This window comes from Hydractinia symbiolongicarpus, chromosome 6 (genome assembly GCF_029227915.1).
Source record: "Hydractinia symbiolongicarpus strain clone_291-10 chromosome 6, HSymV2.1, whole genome shotgun sequence".
Classification (NCBI taxonomy): domain Eukaryota; kingdom Metazoa; phylum Cnidaria; class Hydrozoa; order Anthoathecata; family Hydractiniidae; genus Hydractinia; species Hydractinia symbiolongicarpus.
Window position 1 is genome coordinate 25,631,287 of NC_079880.1, and position 16,938 is coordinate 25,648,224.

At 33.5% G+C, this 16,938-nt stretch overlaps 1 protein-coding gene and 1 long non-coding RNA gene across 3 annotated transcripts; one reads left to right on the forward strand and one right to left on the reverse strand.

Annotated features, from left to right (window-relative positions):
• Nucleotides 1-369: 369 nt before the first annotated feature.
• LOC130647836 (uncharacterized) lies at nt 370-3,988 on the forward strand. The gene is made up of 2 exons (XM_057453825.1): nt 370-2,164; nt 2,670-3,988. Exon 1 carries the CDS (start codon nt 450-452, stop codon nt 900-902), a length of 453 nt encoding a protein of 150 aa, XP_057309808.1. The 5' UTR covers nt 370-449; the 3' UTR covers nt 903-2,164; nt 2,670-3,988.
• Nucleotides 3,989-6,001: 2,013 nt separating this feature from the next.
• On the reverse strand, nt 6,002-10,786 carry LOC130647837 (uncharacterized). 2 transcript variants are annotated; one of them, XR_008982888.1, is made up of 3 exons: nt 10,662-10,786; nt 10,038-10,235; nt 6,002-6,457 (listed from the first exon to the last, which is right to left on the reverse strand). It is a non-coding gene; the product is annotated as an uncharacterized LOC130647837 (long non-coding RNA). The 2 variants fall into 2 exon arrangements; XR_008982887.1 differs by lacking the exon at nt 10,662-10,786 and having other exon boundaries at nt 10,038-10,276.
• Between the last annotated feature and the right edge of the window lie 6,152 nt (nt 10,787-16,938).

The window sequence follows — 16,938 nt, forward strand, 5'->3', positions numbered from 1 at the left end:
TACAGACAGACAACGGAGACGGGAAACTTGCTGGTATCGTTTCGTAGCCACTTTAGTTCGAATACTGTTGAAGATAAAACTTGTATACTGGGTCTTAACGCATAATTAAATGTTCTAATTGTGCCAGGCAATTTTAGAACGCAATATATGATATAAAACTTCTTTTCAAATAAGCAAACGGAAGAGAAGATTTAAACAGTAGTTTTAAATATATTTTTGATTTCCGCCGGCGAAGGCGGAATCTTTAAAATCGGCTGGGAAGATAGAGAGATAGATAGATAGAGACAGCCCAGAGCCTGGACGCCTAAAACTTATCCAGCCTAAATCCTCGTTTTGACCATAGTCACAAGAGAGAGATAGTCTGGGTAATCGGCCATTTCGGGCCGCTACGGTAAAAGTACCTGACCTAGAACGGGTGGTCCGAAAGTAAGGGGACTGAATGTTGTAAAATGGCTGCGGCGAAGGAAGATTTCCTTTATGGTGAAGACCTTAATGCTATATTGGAGGCTATAGATGAAGACATTTTGCTAAGTAATTCAGATTTTGACGTGGAACTAACCACAGTTGTTAACGACATACCGGAGGAGGACACAAAAGTCACCTTTAGCTGTAGTTTGTGTCCTAAAGTTTGTGTTTCTAAAAGAGGATTAACACGCCACACCAACGCGAAACATAGTGACCACGACAAAGGTGACTCTGCAGGATCGGGTGAGAGAGATTTCAAGGAAGCTGAGAAGATGTTACATCCATTGTATTTTAAAAAATATATGGAAGAAGCTGTTTCAAAATTGGCTGGTGATGAATGTTACCCATCAGAAATCACCAATGAATTTAAAATGTTCAAAGTTGGTGGCCTAGACAATGTTTTACCGTCTTATGCTCTTGTGAAAGACCTTATATAATGGTTCGATGGGGATGCTGAAAAGTTTTATCCATTGTTTTATAAGAATATTTTGGATATAGAGCATCCCTTTGGTTCAAGCTTGAGTCGCAACTGTAGCGTACTGTTGGGATTTGAATTAGCAAATCTAGTTTTGTGTCACTTGTCTGGTTCAACATACAAAGACGATCTTCTGCAAGTGTCAAATAAGTCATCATACACCTTTTCAGATAAAGAACTATCTGTGATATCTTATCTTGGTGGATATGTCTTCAGTACCATGTATCGTCGTATACGCTTCTCGTCAAGAAAGACCTCACAACACATATACCACCAACAATATCTAGCTATCCTGTTGGCAGGAAAATCTGAGGACACACAAGATATACCACAAAACAAATTAGTCAATGCTAGGGACCGTGGTGGCTTATGGAAGGTTAAAAAGTGGTTTTAATATTTACATCTGCTGAAGAACTTTTTCGTTCATACACCAGCAAAAGGTCATTAATAAAATGGCTATCACATAAAAAAACAGCTATTTTTATAGCTACACATTTATAAAAAATCATTATGCTGGCATAGCTATAGCTAGTGAGCTAGCTGTAGTTTCCGATCTTGAATTTCTGATGTTTTCACAATTTTTTTTAAATATATACTATACTTTTAAAAAAATTGTAGCTAGTATGAATATGATCATAACTATGCCCAGGTCAAATTCTGAGAGTCATAAAGGATCAAGCAATACTTGCTCCTTATTCAACTAAGTTTTTATGGTTGAAAAAACCTTCACTAGCATTTTGTTTAATTATGCTACCAGGGTTACTACTTTATAAAAAAAATATCATCCAACTGTAATCAGGAAAATTTATGTTAAGTAGGAAATAAAATATGATTTATCTTCCAATGCTAAAACCGTAGAGATGGTTGACAATATTTTTCGAAAAAAAACATGATATACTTTTCAAACAAAATAAATGTTACACCCCGTATCTATTTCAACGTCTGAGGCCGTTTTTAAGTGTCTGAAAATTCCGCTAATCCGGGAGGCTAGTTACAATGGAGATAAAAAACCTACGGGGAAATGGCTGTACTTAAAAAAACATGGAGCTCAACATTCTTACAGTGATAGTTATTATCTCTCTAATAATTGGCCGATCTGTTTCGAAAACTAATTAAAAACAAACATTAGCTTGTAGATTTGCATTTTGACAAGAAGCAAACTGCAAGTAAACCGAATGGGGAATTTTGTGTAAATTCTAGCTAGCTGAAAGATATTTGTAAAAGGTAATAACTTACTGTTAAGTACATCAACTTTATACTTACGCCAAGGTAGAAATATTTGCTGTGAAGGAAAGCTGGAGCTGTGTAGCTAGTTTTCTACCAAATAATGTTTTTATAAGAATGTGTGGCTATAAAAATAACCGTTTTTTGTTAGTGTTGCTTCTTCTTCAGTGTTTCCTCTTTTTTCTGCATGGTACAGGTTCATCACTAAAATCAACTACAGCATTATTAACTACATTACCAGAAATAGGTTTGAAAATTTTCTGGTTCCTGATGGTGTTGTCATTGTAGCCAAAGTCTCTCATTGAAGGGTTGTCTTTTCGTGCTCCCATAGATCTTTGCCGACCAAAATAATTTTCTAAAGGATCTTGACATAAACGTTCAGTAAGAACATAAGGCACATTATTATTCAGTAAGTACTGAGTCAACTCGATGATCGAATTAACAGTAATCTTAATACCTTCATGTGTTTGCCAAGATATAAACATGTTAGCCTTTGCGTTTTTAGAATAATTACCTGGTCGATCTTCAATGGTTTGTAGCCAATCATCAAAATATTGGAGAAAAACCTGACGTAACCACACAAAGCGAGTATCATTGATATCTGTAAATGGAGCAAGAAATGGTTTTCTTTTGTGCTTGTATTCTTGTGTGTTCCTAATGTTGAGAATATCAAAAAATCCATCCATCATTACACAAAAAAATTTCATGAATGGAGAAACTTTTGAAGGATCAGTATTGGACATGATCGTTTTGAAATCCGAACCAAGATCAGAACTGACAGAGATGGATGATGCAGATATTTCTTCTTGTAGTAACTTTATCTCATGTTTTAGTGATATGTTTTCTATTTGCAATGCTTTTTTCTCACTACGTTCTTCGAAGTCTCAATAACACACGCTCTGGTGATGTGAATGCAATTGGTGCATTTAACTTAGCAGGAATATTTAGATTTGAGGATGTGCGTTTCACTGAAATATGTGCTTTTTTTACGAAACTAGTACATTGTATGCATATATCACCGTCCAAATTCAATAACATGCAATCCAGAGAACGAATGAATACGGTTTGTTGTAATGGACTTTCATCTGAATGTATTGTGAATTTTTTGGAGATGGTGTGTTTGATGAAGTACAATGTTTGTGAAATGGATGAATCGGTAACCCCAGGACAATTTTGATATTTCGAAATCTCTCTGATCAAGTTTGATAAAGTGATATTTCGGACTGATCGTTTATAAAGTTTATAAATATTGTGATGGTCAGGAAGACTCCAAGTGTATCCACGGATAGTGAATGATAATGAGTCATCAACATATATTTCCAACTTAGGATTGACATGAATATTGTCACATGCCCAAACTTTTACTGCATCAGCAGCAGATATATCCAAATTCCAACCACAAGGAAGCTTAAGCATTTTGGCTCGATTTACAAAATTCTCGAACGATTGATAGCATATATGGGTGGTCGGTTCCACTGTTGTATTTAACTTTTTCTCTGCAATATTTTTTGCTGAAGGTCTTGGTTTGACTGATGTGCTGTAAAAGAGTAAACACAAACATTATATACTTGACTGATGTGACATGTTTTGTAAATGTAAATATAGCTATAGTTATATATATATATATATATATATATATATATACCTTGAAGCAGGAATACTTTTCTCTGGAAAATTCAATGTTGGTATGGAACCAGGAATGAGTGTTTTTCTTTTATCATCTAGAAGAAAGTATTATATATGCATTATTATCACAGTCGTGATTATTATATGTGAAATATCCTTTTTCTGTAGTTGAAATATCTGAAAGTGTATTGAATCACACTTGCGTTGTACTATCTGGCTTTGTAGAAAATGCTTCTCACAAATATACAGATTACGTTTATCTATTTGTGCTCTCAACTGTTTATCAATAACGCGATCTTTGATTATCACAGCGACTAGCTTGTCTCTCCAGGATGCGTTGTACTCGTCATTCGCTTATGTAATTTTGAAAATAGAAATTCCACTTGTTCTACGGGAGCTAGAGCAACCAAACACTGAACAATTAGCTCCAACCATAGTTTATAATACCAAAAAATCCAGGTAAACTTCTGCAAAGTACCTAGCATACAAAGCTTCCCGCCTGTTTTTGAATTTTTGGTCCCCCTAAAAGTAGACTGGGCACTAGAAAATTTCTGAACGCGAGTCAGATACCGGAGCGGAGCTCAATCACGGCGGTACCCAGACTATCTCTCTTTCTTATGACTATGTTTTGACAGATATTTTTCTGAGAACGAGGCTAAAATGAGTTATAAGCCAATAAGAATCCTAACAGTGCAACAGGTTTTTTTTATTATCCAATGAACAATACTTTATTTTAAAGTTTACATGCTATCGAAAGTTAAAGCTCGTGCAGTGTAGCATAATGGAGATCGTCTTATAATGCGCCATCTTTGATGTTATTAACGTTTCACTTTAATAATTACGTCATTTCCTTCTGTACATTTTTCGCAAGCACGTAGACTTAAACTATACCCGGCAGAACTAATGAATTATTCATGAATTTTAAATTAAAGAGGAATTCTTGAGGCTGAATATTTTTGGTGAAAGATAATGTATTATAGCTATAAAATCGTGACAAGTGTGTTATAAAAGAAAAAATATGAATATATAGTCTGAAAATAACCTTCGTAACTGATTGTGCAAAATTTGCTGCCAACTTAAAAAATATTTTCCAAGTTGTTTTTTAGACAAAAATAGAAAATAGATAAATTTTCAGCCTTGACATTGTTCTTATTTTGTTTTTATTGTTCATCAATTTTCAGGTTTATTATTTTTCTTTTAAAATTGTTCTTATAGAGAAACGAAGTGTATGTAAGTTAAGTTAGCTATGATTTACAGTTACAATAATAATAATCAAAAATTGAATTTTAAAATTTTAAAATTTTCAATGATTTTGTTACTCCATATTACTCAGTCCTCTTTAAAGTTCAGTACTTTTTCAGATTATTGATAATGGCGGAAATCTTTAAGCCGCAGGGCTTCTTGTTCTAATTACAAAACAACAAGGTTTTATCAAATTTATACTACATTATCAAGTCAACGGACGTACCTACGTCATAAAATCGACTATTGTGTTACAATTTTGCCAACAAATTTGTTTACTCAGGCACCTTCTAGCCGCTCAATTAGTGATGAGAAAAATGGGCACCTATGAAAAAATGTATTACGTAATCTTACAAATCCAGTCATCCTACAATCATGAACAAAATGACATGAAACAAGACACCTAAACTCGAAGTTTACCGCCAAAAGTGATTACATAGACTATTTACAAATTAGAGTCGCGGATTCTCGACGTGGATTATTTTGTTGTGCAGAAGCGCAAGAGGATGCGACTAGATAAATGCTGCCCACCTTGACTACGCGGGCGCAGGAGTACCGACTTTGCAGGTCGCAGGTTTCAAAGTATTGACGATTTAACTCTTTTGGCCATGTTTGAAAACCTGCATATGTTTTAATAATTTGGTCCAGAATTGTAGCTTAATATTTGCTTAAAATTTGCTTAAAATTTGTTACAAGCAACTAACATTTGTCCTATCCGTGGTACTTCATACCTCAAAAAGAGAGATTTAAACCTGCATTTGTTGTCCATTCACACTCACAGAAGATGGCGGACAGAATATAATGTAAAGAAATGTTTCAACCTGATGTCGTCGACAGCGCTGAGAAAGTAATTACCGATTATCATTTCTTTTGGTGTTTCGAATCTACAAAAGTTGTTAAAATAGGGAAAGACGTTTAGCACGTGATAGTTTGGGTTATCTGAATTTTTCCGAGAAAAACAGAAACAGGTATAAATATATAAGTTCTTCCAGGCCGACGAGTCAACACAAAAAATTAACAATATTAAAAGCTTAACAATTTTGTAGTCACTAAAATAAAGGTCACTAAATTGAAAAGGAAAAAAATTGAAATTCTCGTAGAAGCGCCTTTTTTATTATACAAAGGTTGCCAGTCAATTATTTACAAAGTTGTTCCTTCCTTTCTCTCTGTTGTACACCTCACTCGCAGTCAGTTCTGTATACTCCAGGAGTTGAAGCACATCGATCAAAGCAGTTCTTCAAGTGGCCAATGCATCCTTTTAATACTTGCATTAACTGTACATCATTTTCAAAGTCGGCTCGAGTTAAACACGACGACTTCTTGTATTTCGCGCAACATTGATCCACGCAATACGTATGTGGTAGCGCCATTATATGACTACAACCAATCAAAAGGAAGATTGCGATGCAGACGAGAAATTTATACCTACAGAAGAAGAAGGGTATAAGTTTATTTACCCAGTTTTTCATGTAGTGTCACTACAAAGAAGATGGTAAAATGGATGATATTCCACACGTAAAACAAGTTTAGAAAGATGGTAATAACCAAAATGCTGCATTTTCTTCTATATAAATGCATTATTATTGAAATCTAAAGCAGGCAATCTTTAGGAGACGTTTCGACAAATTATTTTTACTAGTCGTTAGCCCGTGGAAAATCCACGGGTTCGCCCGTCCTTTTTACACCGCATTGCGTGCTTCTCGCTATTGCGCAGCTAAGCTACCATTTTGCGTGACAGACAGACAAACAGACAGACAGACGTATACGGGCATTATAATATAGATTATTTCTAAGGTCATCGTTTTAGCATTTCTTCGTTTTGAAAATAAGTAAACAAAAAAAGCGTTTTATGTGAGTTAACAATATACACCATCTATCTTTACAGATTTTTGTACTACTTTTAAGTGAATATTATATATTTATATTAAATATTCACTAAAAAAAGGCCACTGATTAAAAATTAATTAATATCATAAGGTAGAATAATATAGTGGAAACAAGGGCCCAGTTTTGAAGATCCCAATTTTGACTATATCATTCTTATATATCAGATGCGTTCTGATATTATGTTAATACAGCAGATCCCCTTGCTCCAGATTAAAAATATAATTCCGAATTTTTAACAAAGTATAAGTGCGTTGTAAGTTGACGCTAATAATGTTTTTTCGAAAACAAAAGTATATTGTATTAATTTTCGCTCTTTTTGTTCGTAATTTCGGGATAAAATTTCGCGCACTAAAAAACAGTACGTGGAAAAACTAAAAATTAGCTATTTTAGAATTATGACATTACTTTTCGATGCAATCAGCGATGAATTTCATCATACAGATTGTAGATTATGTAACAGACCATCAACTTAAAATTCATAAAATATTTTTACAGTTTCATGTTATAGTATGGCTTGGATGTTGAAATTATGAAAAGTTTATATTCTTTTGTTTATTTACTGTTTTGTTGCCATGGAATTGAGCAAGTTCAGTTTTTATGCTATTCAAACACATCTCACAGTACCGTTAGATGGGTGTAGCTCCAAATGATGACTAATTTTTGTAACTACAGAAAACGAAAACAAAAACGACTTATGAAAGCACAACCTGAAAACAGTTTTTATTGTTTTAAAATTCTAAGACGGAACAGTACAACAAACACATGTCCTTTGACTTGTTTCGATTCCCTCGTACATGCTTTACTCAACAAAAAATGCTACAATATTTCACTGCTTTTTCTTTCCATATGGATGTACTGCAAAACACTTAAAAATCAAGAAAGTTTGGCGGTGATAAGTATCAGTAGCCCCCTTAAAAAAATAAATCTTGAAGTCAAATTGAGCTGAAGACTTCACGCATGCTGAGTTTAAATACAATAAAAAAATACAACATAAATCTAAGTAGAACATGTTATATAGGAAGTATTTTTTTAAAACAATTCATAGTAGATCTTCAGCAGTTGGTGAAAGATTCGTTAACACTTCGTTAACAGTCTGTAATGAAAACACAATTTAAAAAACGCAATTGTAAATAAAATATCTGGAGAAGATTGTTGATTTGAAATTTCTTTAAAAAAACAGTGTGACTTTTATGATTTTGTGGAAAACAAAAATATGCATTTGACAGATGTTCTCATTTTACGAACTTGCGATTGGGGAAGAAAGTGAAGGTAAATCAGAATCTCATAATTTATACCCAAGATGGTAACCAGCCTGCAAAGAGTTTATGTAATTTACAAACAATTGCTTTTAACAAAGTTAATTACCCTTGACCTTAGCCGTACAATAATTTATGACAAAGCATTTACATTCCCCTTGGTTTTAAACCGGCCTCGGTAAATCTATATTGGCATACAATAGAATTCCTAGCTAATGAAACCACTTTATTTATCACGTGATTTGTTCTAGCCAATTAAATGTAAATGTAAAAATGCGGAAAAGTTTTATAAAGGACGTTTCTTAGGCACTTTAAAGAACATTTTGTAGAGCATATAATCGACTTTGCTGATAAGAGACAGATAGACAGAGTTAGCGTATTAATATAATAGCTAGATCTTGTGTTTTGAATTTATATGGTCCAGTTTACAACCATTTGTTTGATTAGCAATTACATATGGTGTTTAAGATGATAAAATAATTTTGCATAATTAGCAAAACTTTCAAGTCCTATATTTTGAAAACTAATAAAAATATTTCAAAAAAATAAGAAAAATTCCTAGGAAACTTTTCCAGCTCTTCTATATGAAATTATCTTGTTTTCTTATGGAAGGTAAGCTTTAAACACATGGCCAGCGCAGTTTTAAACATATCATTAATTAGTTCTATATTTAGCATTGCTCTAAATAGACAGCATTGACCACATACCAGAGAAAATGTGTGTTTTGTTCAAAGTGGATTACCATCTAAGACGATGTCTTGCATGCAGAAACTGCTGATCCTGCAAAACCTTTGTATTGTTTTACATAGTTCTACTTAATTGGTGACGCAGAAACTCCATTGTGTATAGTCTGAGATCTTTTTTTTCGATACCTAAAAGCAGCAAATGACGTCATAACAATTCCTATCAAATCACGTAGTTTCCGATAGCCGATATTGGTCAAAAAGTCAATCACGCTAAGTGAATTTTCGCACGAATTACTAAGTAGATATTTTACTGCTTCCCTTTGACGTCAAAAGAGATAACAGGCTGCGAGCAATATAGATTCATCCACAAGAATATAGTTGTTTCGTAAATGTTTTTAGAGCACAACCAGAACACCAAGCACTACCCATTTAAACTATTTTTTTATACGAAATAATAGAAAAAGGGGGGAAAGAAACAGGTAACTAGGTGTTACGCTGACGTATGCTTATTAAATGTTTTTACACGTGACTAAACAGGGAACACCTTGAATTCCTGTCTCCACTGGATTCTCAGAACGTAAGAATATAAAATATATCTATGCTTAAAATTAAGAAGGTTGCTGTTTTCTTTAAATGAGACTATATTCACTGGTCGGTTTAAATTTTCTTAACTTATTAGTGACGTAATTGTTGCCTGATTATCCAGATGACAAATAACGAGTATAGTGAGGACATTAAGCAACTTCAGTCCTGTTAAGTCTTTGAAGAAAGGTTGTTTTTGGCCATTTCAGGAAAACACCAAATAGCATTGCAATAATGCGAGGCCAGTACGCTGTGAAATCTCTCCTTTGGCAAATGTAAAGGTCAACAAAAGTGAATATAGGAAAAATGATCGTTCTGACTTATCAAAATGTACCATTTATTAAGATTTTTGATCTAACCAAAGAAAACGAAAAGTTTTAAGTCTATTTGTTAACATTGATACATGAACCGTAAAAAGTTCACGGTGCATGTTTCTAACATAAAAAGAACGTAAATGATTGCTCGTGGATGCAAACCTCGACATTTGTCCTTTTTTCCAACAGTAACTGGAAAAAGATTGTAGTTAGTGACCTTACAATGTTTTTTGGAATGATCTTAAGCAATTTTAATTATCTTAATGACGATTATACTTACATGATTCCTTTTTCGTTAATAAGTTTTCAACAATAAATACCAAACTTTTTTTTCTGTTACTTTTTGGTCTTCCTTGACGCGTGTTTTAATGATTTCTCGAGCTAACTGAACTTACACACACAGCTAGTTTACGATACACAAACGTCGTGTTTGCTGAAACCTTTTGTTATGTCTTTCTCTGTGTTGACACAAAATCATCTAAAAGGAAGATATGTCATTCAGGAATTAAGCCAAATGCATTTTCACATTGATTCTTAAATAGCTGTAATGATAATATTGACATAACATGATCTACCCAATGTTTATTTTTTATCCGTCTTTAAAAGCTTTACAAAAGTTGCTTTTTGATGAAAAACAAAACATGTCTGTTTGTAGCGAGATATATAGGCGAGAGAAAAAAGAGAGGACAAGGTTACAACAAAAAAAGAAGATAAAATGACATTGCAATAACAAGGGCTTTGAAAAAAGGAAATCTAGAGGAGTAAAAGAGATGATTGAGATAAAAATATATAAGTAGAAACGTAAATAAACAAGTAAGCAAATACACCCGCAAACAAACGTAAAGTTGGACATTTTATGACGAAATACTTCAAATGTGTTAATCTTTAATTAATTTCTACATACCCCCGCAACAAGCCATTGGCATTTTGACAGCATCAAAACATGAAAACGCAGTAGCTACCTCGAACGTGAAGCAATTTAACAAAACCACTATTTCTTTCGTAAATAAAATAGGACTGGAGTTTTTTTTCCTTACGTCAACATTTTTTCATCCGGTTTAAAAGTCACGCTCGGAAATGTCATTGAAAGAGAGTTTTCCTGCGCGACGTTTATAAAAATATTGTTTATAGTACGTGTGTTTGGACGTCGTGTTTTCGCGCCGTTTTAGAAGGTTCTTGTTAATTGGAGCATTCATGTTTTTCCACCATGTCGGAAGAACATATTTCGGTGAATCACCAGAACTGGTACGTATGGTAGCATACAAAATGCTAAAGACAAGTGTGTCTTTTACTAGAACAGCTTGTAGAAGAAAATAAGATTTCCCCACACATGGCTATATATGTAAGAAACAAGAGACCACCTCTTTTGCAAGAAGATTTTTTAAAAGAGATAACGTTAGGTAATTTTTTAATAATCAGCATTCAAAACAAGAGCAATAAGTATGACAGACGTGCATACAGCTACTCAACCAAATTAATTGCAGCAATAGCTTAGCATCTTTCAGGGCTATTTGTGTGAAAATAAAAGAGGCGATAGCCGAGAACAAGCATAAAAAAGAAAAGATTTGTCCCGTCCGCCATTTCTGCAAATTTTTTTCCGTAGCTAATATCTGCATTTTGCTCAAATGAGTGCTGAATCGCTATGTTATGCCAAATGATGCACGAAATAATGTAGTGGAAATACAGCCTAAATTTCCAGGGGATTTTTTTGATGATTTGATGACTAAAGTTTACAAATAAAGCAAGGATTTACTTAGTCGGGATAGATAGACAGGACAAAAAAATTTCCAAGATTAAATTTAAACATAAGACAACAAAATCATTTTTTAATAGTACCAAAAGAGGAATTGGGTTTTCGTACGAAAAAAACAGACACCCTTGACTATTTCCCCATCCTTTATACAAAGCTCAGGAGTGCTCCAATTGTTGTCACCGCAAGGTCAAAATACCAACACAATACCTATTAGACATAATTCGTAACCCCCCTTCTTGCGTGTCAAAATGGAGGTCTGTATGGAAGAGAATAGAATACACAGGTGGTCAGAAATTTGTTTTCAGAACAAAATATTCTCAGGGAAAACCTTTGAATATCTTAAGTATATATAAGGATTATTGTACACGGTGTGCACGTCAATGCTGCAATGTGCCCTTCCATTATTTTAAAGACCTTTTTTGTCTGTTCTATTTGATAAGATTTTACAATAAGAACCTCCATTTACCTCGTTGATCCATGGCTCGCTAAGGCTGGGTTTCAGTTCTGCAAGTGAAGTTCAAACTTATGTAATATGACAGCGTTGATTGTGTTAAAAACGTTAAAATTCAATATATGTATCAAAATGTTTTGTATTTGTAACATTAACGTAACGGGAGAAGTTAATAGCGTTGATTAGGGCTAAGAAATGCCTTTAACGCCCACCATTCACGCTAGATACACATTACATAGCCCTATGCGGAAAAAGAAGTATAACTTGAGAAAATAAAAGAGCTTCTTTACATACTCACAATCCCATCCGATTCATTCATAAAATTGCTTTAACAATGAAGTATTTGACAATAAAAACTTTCAATTTGAAAATGACGTGTATTCCTTTGTGAAGACTATATTAAGTAAGACAATACAATATTTGCGGTTAATTTTGTGATATTTTTCCGAAACCCATTCACACCAGTGATATTTCTGATGTTCCTTTCTACTTCTGGTTATGACGTAAGAAACCGCAAGCTTATACGACGACTCGTGTCGTTTCCTTGAAGTAGAAAGGATTATCCCGTAGCAACAATACTTTCTTATAAAAATTATTAAAAAAGTTAAATGCACGCCACATAAAAACTTAGCAAAGAGCAAAAGCTTTATAGCGAACGTGAAGTTAGAAATCAAAAGTCTAATAGCATGTAACGTTCACTCATGTTACAGCTGCTTTTTTGATATTATTTTTGTATTTAGTATGAACAGGGGTTTAAACAAGTCCTGATTTTTGTCTTAAGCTGAACTCAAAAAGTACCGTGCTACACTCACAGTTAACGCCTTTTTGTTTTCGCTTTACGCTACGTTTGCCCTAATTACCAGGACCAGAATTTTGAATAATGTCGTTATTTCCTCTTAAACTGTCCAGAAAAAAGATAGTTGATAAAGCAGCATTATTTTGGCCTTATCTGAAGTCAATTTTAAAAATTTTATTTATTAATGAATATCCTTCATGTAAATTTTTATTAAATTTTCTATATGACTAAACTGATGTTTTCACGAAAATTCACATTTCGTACGTATTCCCGCTTTGTTATTTGCATGGTAAAATGAAGTAAAACAATTACTCTGCGGGAGAAACGAAGCTGCGCGCAACCATCTTGAACAGAAAAAATACCGTTATTATTAACATAGAGCTTCTTTTTTATGCTGCATAAATGGTCCACAGTCCCTGCTTAGTGATATTACTAATATTTGTTGTACTATGTACACGCAGTTTTTAGTTGTCTCTGGTTGAATACTAGAGTTTATATTTCTTATGTACACACACGTCTTGTGTGAGCATAACGTGATAGCAAATGCCCAAAGACTTCTTTTGTTTTGAAAACAAACAATACACTCTTCCAAACATACTGTTTTTATTACAGCCTAATAAGGGCCCTATACGTAAATCGCGCGGTTCCACGCCTTCAGGTAGGTGGTCATTAGTCACGTGTAATATTTTCAATTCCTGTTTAATTAGTTGTATGATATGAAATCTTGTCATTGATTACATGATATTGCTGCTGAAACTAACGACTCAGACTCTACAAGATGTAGCCTCTATGACATAAATCAAAGTTTTATTAAAAAACTAATTGCATTGCATTTCGTGTTTCCTTAACACGACTTTTTTCTTGCGGAAAGACAGACAGACTACGGTTAATATTATTACAATAAAGATGGTGAAATTTTTCATAGCAATTTACCAATCTATTGAAAAAAGTGTTGATTGCTCGTCATTTTTTTTGTTATGCTAAAGAACAAAGCACAAAATTATTTATGTTCGTGCTAAGTTTAAGATGTTTAAAGATTTTAATTTCAATTATAAAATAACCTTACTAATGTCATAAATTAAATATACGTATCATTCTTTTTATAATTTTATCCATCACAAACACACAAACACACAAAACTTTAATTTTAGCAAGCACTGTTCTTTTTTTAATTATTCAGCCATTACACCACGCTTAACAAGACACAATAAGGGAGACTTGAGAACGGATGATGCATTTGTACACAATCTACAATCGCTCAGGAAAGTTTTGAGACTTCCTTCCCTTCTATCTAAATACAATGTTGACGTCTCTTGTGCACAGGTTTGGCTCTGCTGCACTTGTTTTGCTAGTTTTACATCAACATTGAGGTAAGGGGGGGAGGGGGGGGGGGGGGGCAGGGTGAGTCATGACACAAAACCAAGCCACAGGTTATTAATTACAGTCTCAATAGTTTTAGTGATGGTTTTTTAAAGTTTAAAATTTGAATTGTTTTTTTCTGCCCCCGTCCCTCCTCAGAAAAAAATGAAATAAAATAAAATAAATATATAGGAAATTGAGTGTCTTCTTAGGCCCGTCACGCTACACCCTTGTTAGTCACTCTTTGACTTTATAAAAAACCCGAAATGTGCTTGAATAACACACTCTTCCTTGTACTCAATTTCGTAATTAGTTAAACAGAACTTTTTATTTTGAGTTTGAAAATGAACCACAAGGTTTTATAACCCAACATTTTCACCTTTTACCAAAATTCTTGTGCTACTTGTAGCTACATCTTTGATTTTGTGAATATAGGATTTTCCATTTTTTCTTTAAAGGGTTTTATTTACTATATCTATGATCTTTTTCTTTAATCTTTCCCGGTTCATTGTTTAACGGTTCTCTTTTTCTTTTCTTTTTTTTTTTAAATTTTCTAAAATTTGAATTATCGAGTTGGGTGAAATGGATTTTCTGACCAGATGTTCGCTTCATCTTTCGAGATAACGTACGCCTAAATCATCAATATGTCAAATATTTTGTTGTTTTAAACTTTTATGTAAATCCATTGAAGGATATTCACTATACCAATATTTACTCGATTAAATTCCTTAGGTGTTTGATGCAAGGAGAAAAACAACAAAATCTTGGCTACAACAACTGTGAGACAGATAAACAAGGTTCGAGAGGTTAATTAAGATATTCAAGAACAGCCTTGACCTCTTTCGGATAGGGGATATTCCTTTTGCAAAAACATTTAAGTGGGATTATCAGAATCAGAGATCATTCATCGAGATATAACAAATCATTTCTGTTGATAAAAGATGTGATAAGTATGAGCTGCTAAGATAACTTTTTTATTTACATTCTAGTTACATCCTGTGTTTTTGTTTGCAGAACAGACATGTGAGGTCTGTTCACGCGCCAACAATTACCAGCTAGTTTCCTCGTCATCAATTTTAATTATTAGGTTTAAAGTCTGCAAGGCCATGTTCACACTAATCTAATTGACAGCGTTGTGTTAAAAAAGTTCAGGTGCAAAGTATTATCAAAGCGTTTTGATAATGTAACATCAGCGTTACAGAGGGAGGTACTAGACTTCTGAAAAGCGAAAAATAAATTATTACGTGATTTGGGTTTATAGCCCGAACCGTCCATGGAGACGAATGGTAGAAATATATATGACCTTGCAGTGAGAATTTTAAAAAATGACATGACAGGGCAGAAGTAGTACCTACGGGTGAGTAAAGTCGTTCCGAAAAAAACCACTTTAACAATTTTAGAGAAGTACTGAAATTTCATCAAAAATACCTCATGCTGCATACTTTGAAGGACTAAAGGACTTTGACAAAGTAAAGCCTCCATTACACTGCCAGACTTTCTGAAAGTGATTGCAGAATGCGGCGTGTAGTTAACTATTTTTTATCAGCTAACGTACAGATACCTTGATTTTTATAGCTCTGTAAAATAAACAAACGCTGATTAAAACTGACGGATTCGACACATGACGGAATGGCATGAAAAAGTTCTTAAAATAAATGAAATTTTTTGTGAATTTGAGAAAACAGCCTTTAGATGGCTTTATTTCGCAGGCCAAACTGTCAGAATATAAGCATCAGAATTTTTTTTAGTTTTTTCTCAATAATTTGCCGACTGTTTCTCGTGAATATTTTCAACACGTGGAACTAAACTTTGACTCTTAATCAATTTTTAGCAATTTCTTAGTTTCCAGACCTTTTTACTTGCTTTTCTGATATCAGGTTTGTTTAGTCCGTTGTACTAGTAAAGTTAATCCTATATCATTTAAGACAGGGTCTTGGCTCCTTGCTAGCTATACAAACACAAAACTAGCTAGGGGAGTCGTGGTGTGCTTGGAAAGTTGCAATTTGTGTTGGGTAGTATGTGAATATCCTATTTTTTTAACAAAAATCCAAACAATGCAATTAACAAAATCGGTAAAAAATATTTAATCTTCAATTATTGATGTGTTACCGATTTCATAAAAACAACAGTGCAATTATGCACAAAGAGATATTGACTATAAATTTGTGGGAAATACAAGGTGTTCTTATAGACCGCTTTGATAGAGTTAACAGAGAACACTCAGCCGTTAAAGAAACCATTAAAAAAAATTTCGAATTTTATATTTATTGTAAGCGTGTCCAATATAGCCTACTACACGTTTTTTATATAAGAAACTTAAGTATTATCGTTGAGCCCAGAGTTTCTTAAATGATTGATACTTTGAGCGTGTTATTTGACTAAGAAAAATCTTTTTGTTAGCAAGGATTTTTTGAACTATGGTTTTGATAAATATATATATGAACAATGTTATGTTTGCTATTTTTGTATTAACGTGGACATATCTTAGCCTGCTAAAGTTTCTTCAAATGTTCTTAAAAGTTGGCTTTTTTGAGTCTAAAGTTTCTTATAGACTTTCTTAGAAAAAATGTGTACATATCTTAACTCTGCAATGTGGAATCTGACACAAAAACATTGTTGAGGAAGGGGGTTTATGAATATGAAAAACAAATTTTTGTAAAATATTTTTTTTTGATAATACATAAAATTTGAGTCTTACAGTCTGCTGTAATTTAATTAGTTCAGGCAATATGTGGACGGGTGTACCTTTAATAGGAAAAAAAACCCTGGTATTTTTAGGTTGCTACACATCTCGACTAGAAGACTTAGAACAGTTTTTGGTC